Source organism: Tenebrio molitor, chromosome 4 (assembly GCF_963966145.1).
Source record: "Tenebrio molitor chromosome 4, icTenMoli1.1, whole genome shotgun sequence".
Classification (NCBI taxonomy): domain Eukaryota; kingdom Metazoa; phylum Arthropoda; class Insecta; order Coleoptera; family Tenebrionidae; genus Tenebrio; species Tenebrio molitor.
In genome coordinates this window covers 23938212-23944211 of record NC_091049.1, presented here as the reverse complement: position 1 = coordinate 23944211, position 6000 = coordinate 23938212, and the positions used below count along the sequence as shown (strand labels likewise).

The 6000-nt window shown below is 33.5% G+C and overlaps 1 protein-coding gene across 1 annotated transcript; it reads right to left on the bottom strand.

Moving 5' to 3' along the window:
- Positions 1-449: 449 nt before the first annotated feature.
- Positions 450-1913, bottom strand: LOC138130005 (uncharacterized). Its single transcript, XM_069046358.1, has 3 exons — positions 1422-1913; positions 1125-1333; positions 450-1074 (listed from the first exon to the last, which is right to left on the bottom strand). The coding sequence occupies exons 1-3, from the start codon at positions 1669-1671 to the stop codon at positions 469-471; spliced, it is 1065 nt and encodes a 354-aa protein (XP_068902459.1). The 5' UTR covers positions 1672-1913; the 3' UTR covers positions 450-468.
- Between the last annotated feature and the right edge of the window lie 4087 nt (positions 1914-6000).

Sequence of the window (6000 nt, the reverse complement as noted above, 5' to 3'; positions counted from 1 at the left end):
CAATCAAATTATTCTACCTAAGAACCAGAATAATTCAAGAAACATTCTAGGTATGTGAATTGACTTGATATTTTAAGTGTTATAAAAATTGCAACTATTTTTTGCAATACCTAGGTACATATTTTTCACATGTGCACATTTTCTAGGACCTATAAGAAGTCGAGCCAAAAAAACCTCTTATATGAGAAGAAGTGGTTTGGACTATTTGAAAGAAAAAAATTTGAAGGAAATGGAACTCGAAGAAAAAAGATTGAAAATTGAAGAAAGAAAAGTTGCAGTGGCCGAAAGGAATATTGCCCTAGCAGAAAAAAAGTTTGTGTTTGAGTCAGAACAATATAAAAAAATATTTGATTCCCAACAGGAAGTGATTAATAAGTTATTGAAATCTAATATGTTTTATTGACATGAATTATAGAGGTATTTCATTTCAGTGAGGTTTTGGTGATATTATTAATAGCATCTTAATTTTCAAACAATATATTCTTCCAAAATAGGTGGCATAACATTGAAGTATTTAGCAGTCTGACTTCCATACAAGCATGTGTGACAGTTGGTCAGAATGACTGCAGATTTATAGAAAGTTTCTATGTCATTAAGAAGTAGTTTTTGATTTTTCTTAAAATCCACAAATGCAAATTGAGATATGATTTTTTGAAAACCCCACTCAACTGAGACACGAAGGACTTTCATGGTGTTATTAAACACAATCTGGTGGGGTAATAAATTTGCCGGTTGACCAGGATATGGGGACAGCAACAATCGTCTAACACCATATGCTTGATCTCCATATAAAACATAATGTTCGCCATTTGGAAACAGAACATTCGGTTCCAACTCTTCATACAAGTTCGTCTCCCGAAAAATACCAGCGTCATGTCTTCTGCCAGGAAAAGCTCCTTTTAGATTAACTATCAATCCATCTGGAGTTAACACTGACTGATATTTGACACAGTGTAGTCTTTTGTGTCCAGAATAATATTCATCTTGGTTATTTGATGGCCTGCATATAGGTCTAACTGTACCATCAATAAACCCCCAACAGTTCTGGATAGCTCCTCCCATGTTAACTATAGACTAAAAATTATATTTATTAAAGGAGTTCTGCTTAAATAAAGTAAAATTACTTGTGCATATAGTTGGTATCTATTCCTATTAAGCCACTGATGTGCATTTAAATTTTCTAAAAGGTGTCCATGATTTTCAACAATAAAATTTGCCATTGTTGAAATGATGTGGGATAGTGATTGGGAAGAATAGTTGAAAAAATTTGCCAAATCCACTAATCTATTAGGATAACTGAGTCTTCTTAATAACATACATAGTGCCAGGGTTCCTGCAAAGGTGATTTATTTGTGTTATTTATGTTGAATTTTTGGTATATTGTTTTATGCTGAGCATATATATTTAATATTTTACATTACCATCCACATTATTCCTGGTGTTAGAAATAACTCTCTGTGGTATTCGCAAAGCATTTCTGAGTCGTATTATATCTTCTCTTTGAAAACGAAAGTTTGCTTTAACTTCATCATCACTCATATTATTTAAATTAAATTCAACGGGTTGTATAGCGTTATTTTCTTCAACTCCAATAATGTTGTGGAGAAGTAGCTCTTCAATTTCTTGGTCGTTAGCACCCGCAAGGATGGCTATTTCTAATTGTTCTTCCATGTTTATGTTGATTTTAGTTACACACGTTGTACACAAATTGTTAGGTTAGTTTTGTATTTGACTTGACATCTGTCAATGTTGTCAAAATAGAGGATGTGTCAAAATAAAGTATAAAGCAAGAGAGAAGGTTGCAATAACACTGTTTAAACCCGACGTAAAAATTTTAATACAGGATACTTTATTTAAAGTTCCTTAAATAAAAGCAACTTTATTTCACTTTGCAATAACTCTCTATTATCTTCTGTGTAAATGTTATGAAACTTCCTCACCTTTTAGAATTTCAACTACCAATGTGTTCCCTAAATCCAGAATTTTTAAATTTTTAGAAAGAGATTGCGGTACTATTCCCGTTGCTGAAATTATAAGTGGTAAAATCGAATTTTTTTCTAAACACCAAAGATTTCTCATAGCAATGGAAAGTTCTAAATATTTATTAATTTTTGTGTTACATGTCTGTGTTATATTATGGCTCGGTTGCATAAAGCTTAGTTAACATCGTGTCAGCTAACAAGGCATCAAGTCGGAAATTCGCCCATTTGATTGGCTGATTCAAAACCAATTTTAAATGTCCCCCAATCAGATAGCTTGACAGTATGTTAACTTTAACAACGAATTGACATCGCTTTATACAACCAGGTCTATGTGAATTTGGAACAGCTATATCTAAAAGATAAGCTTGCTTTTGTTGTTTATTTGTATTATTATCAGTGTCCGGACGAAATAGTACCGAACAAGTCGACCAGTACAACTTTGCGTAATCCCTCGCTCGCACATAAACACGATTCAGCTGGTTCGTTTTCAATAACAATTATGTGCCTTATGGATAATAAATTAGGTCTGCAAAATATGAAAGTGGAATCATAATTTTTAAGGTCAATTTTGCCACCGGCGGTAAAAGATGAATCACCCTGTATAAATTTGTGACATTTCTCAGTTTTTTGTTTCCGCCATCAAATATGAAAATATCTCTACCTGTAATAATCCTCCGCCGCGCCGCGTGTTTTGACGGCATCGGAGTTCAGTACCTACCTACTTGAGGTAATCCTTTGACAATTCTCTCCATTTACGGTTATACCAGAGCAAAAGAATGTTTCAAAATTTACATTTTTATTTCAGAAATATTTACATTATTTTACATAAGAATGCACAAAAAACATTAGATAGATACTCGTAGATACAAACAAAGTCAATTATTATTTCTTAATTACTGTTAGAGCGTAATATAACAAACAGCATAACGAAATCTAACCAAGATATAGAATTATTCGCTTCAAGTTGAGTTTTTGTTTGATAGTTTTCGAATTAAATCGATTTTAAGGGAAAAATTACCTTTATTGGTACTCGTTGGCTTGTGGTGTTATAAATCTTCTTTAACAATTACTACCCTGTAAAACTGACATGCTTAGGTGAATTTGTTCAATTTTACGAATACAGTTGTAAAAGACCCACAGTTGTGGCAATAATAAAGCGGCGGAGATGAGTTCCTCCCGGTACCCAAAATATCCTAATCTTGAATGCAGCTAGCGAAGGGTTGGGGATTAGACTGCATTGCAGGGGTGGTAATTATTATCTGCACATTTAAAAAATAATTTTTATTCTAGTCATCCTTCCATTTTTGCTTTTTTAGATGTACTTATTAGTTTTCAAACATACAGCGTGTCCCAGAATTGGCGCCATACCGATGAATAGCAGAATCGTGATCATTAAAGAAATCCAAATTTGCAAAAAAATTGTTCAGGCTTCAAGGATTAAAGAGCTAGGAATTGTTTAAGTTGACCAATGAGGAAGCATTTTTCCTAAAAGACTACAACAATTTCCAAAGCGTGCCATGTAAAAAAATTATGATTTTGAATGAATTATTTTGACACTGACGTTTTTTCATAATTTTGTCAGTTATGTCATTTTCTAATGAAGGATATTTAGAAATGGCCATCCTCTATGGCCAATATGACCGTAATGCAGCAGCTGCTGCTCGTGAGTATGCCATTCGTTTTCCCGATCGGCGTCATCCCGACAATCACGTCATATTAAAACTACTCAGTCGAATTAGAGAAACGGGTAGTGTAATGCCAGTAAAAAAAAGTGTAGCGGGAACTCCACGTCAGGCACGTAAAGTAGAAGTGGAAGAAGCAGTTCTCGAACTGCTGTCGATGATGACTTTGATGACCCAAGAAGTGTTCGTGTAATTGCGCGTATGGTTAGTTCTTCGAAATCCCCTACACATAGCATTATTCAAGAACAGCAGTTACATCCTTCTCAATATTATTATATGAGAGTTCAGCAGCTTCAAGAAGCAGACTATCCTAGAAGAATAGGATTTTGCCGATGACTGTTGCAGCAAAATGAGCTGAATCCAAACTTCGCTCGGAATATTCTTTTTACCGAGGAATGCTCATTTTCAAGAGAAGGGATGTATAACACTCATAACTGGCACTTCTGGGCGGATGAAAATCCAAATATTATTGGAGTTAGACGTTTTTTTTTACTAATGTGTGGGCTGGAATAATTGATGATTGCTTGGTAATACTAATAACTTTAGTGATTTCACTTTTAATCTAAGATTTGTAATGTTTGTATTTTTAGATAGGACCTTTTCGTCTTCCTTGACGTTTAAATGGTGAAGATTATTCAGATTTTCTTGAAAACAATCTTCCGGAATTATTAGAAGACATCGATTTAAACTTGAGGAGACAAATATGGTTTCAGCATGACGGTGTCCCTCCCCAAAATTCAAAGTTAACCCAGCAAGTACTGAATACATGATATCCGCATAGGTGGATCAGTCGAGAAGTGGATTTTTTTCTGTGGAATCAATTTATAAAGACTACATATACCGTGAGTCAGTGGACACTTTGGAAGAATTGAAAAACAGACTGCAGGAGTCTAAATAACTTGCTGCGACGAGCAACTCTGTGTATTGAAATGGGTGGAAGGCAGTTTGAACATCTTATGTGAAATTAATTGTTATTGAATACGATGGTTTCTAATAAAGATTTTTATAGTTTTTTTTTTGTGATCATGGAATTTCTTTAAAATAACCATCTAAATATCTATGACATTTAGAAACGTCAGTAATGTCAAAAAAAATCATTCAAACTTCGTTAACACTTGGATTTAGATTTTTTACATGGCTCACTTTCAACGACCTTAAGGGTGCTGTGAAGTAAAATAAAATTCTGGTTTCGTGCAATGTGGGTTGCATACTCTGCAAACGCTGGATCTACCATGACGTCTGTCAATAATGGGTTTGCCGGGACCCTTCTCAGCGGGAGTTATTGTCACAAAATGCACGTAATAAATACAGCCGCACTTCGTATTTTTACGAGGGTAATCTCCAAGCTTTACTGTTCAACGCCTGAATTTTGCTCTACGTAGGACTGTAATGGCAGTAAAATTAGAATAGGATGCAGTTTATACTAATCTGAATACCTACCTGCCGGAGAAGAGGATTATAAACCTCTTTTGTTGAATTCAAGAAAAGTATATTTTTGCACAGTACACAAGTTTTCTGGCAAAAATATTGTTCAATGTTGAACCCACATTACCCTCGAAAAATACAATTGTTGTATTGAACATGATTGTACCTATAATTCCTTAGTTTATTTATCTGCACGTTAATAAGTAATATTTGTACTAGTAAATGATCCATATAAAACTCCTTCAATTTTGATAACATTTTTAAATAAAATTCTTCATCTTGATATATAATTGTTCCTGTACAACTTACAGTCAATTGGAAAAAAATCGAGTACATCAAATTTCCTAAAGTTTAATTCATCCTTTTTGTTGTTAATTTTGATGTTAGCGAGACAAGCAATAGTATAAAAAAAAGCAAATGCAGGCATATGAAATGTCATACCAATGTCAACTACGAGTATACCACACGCACACAGTTGCCACATAAAATTTCGTACATCATCACTCAATAGTCAATAGTATGAATCGTTTCTTTTGAGTGAAAACTGGTTGTTTTTCAGCTCACAATATTTAATTTTCATATTCAAAATTACTTCCTTCGGTGTGAAATTTTTATTTTTTATTTAATTTCCACTATTCCATTGTCACCTATGAATTTATAATACTAGGCACACAAAAAAATTTCAATGAAGCAATAGGTATAATGTATTCCAACTTTAAAAAAACGATCTGTATATCTGAAGAAAAGTTTGGTTAGGAATTTTGAAAATTTTGAAGTCACGATGTTGCCATACTTATGTTACGTTTTTTTACGAATCGATTAAAAGAAATTAATAGAGAACCAGAGTGTGTCCGAATTGTCGAAGTTAAACTGTATACAGTTTAGAATTTAATCGAATACAAATTCATTGT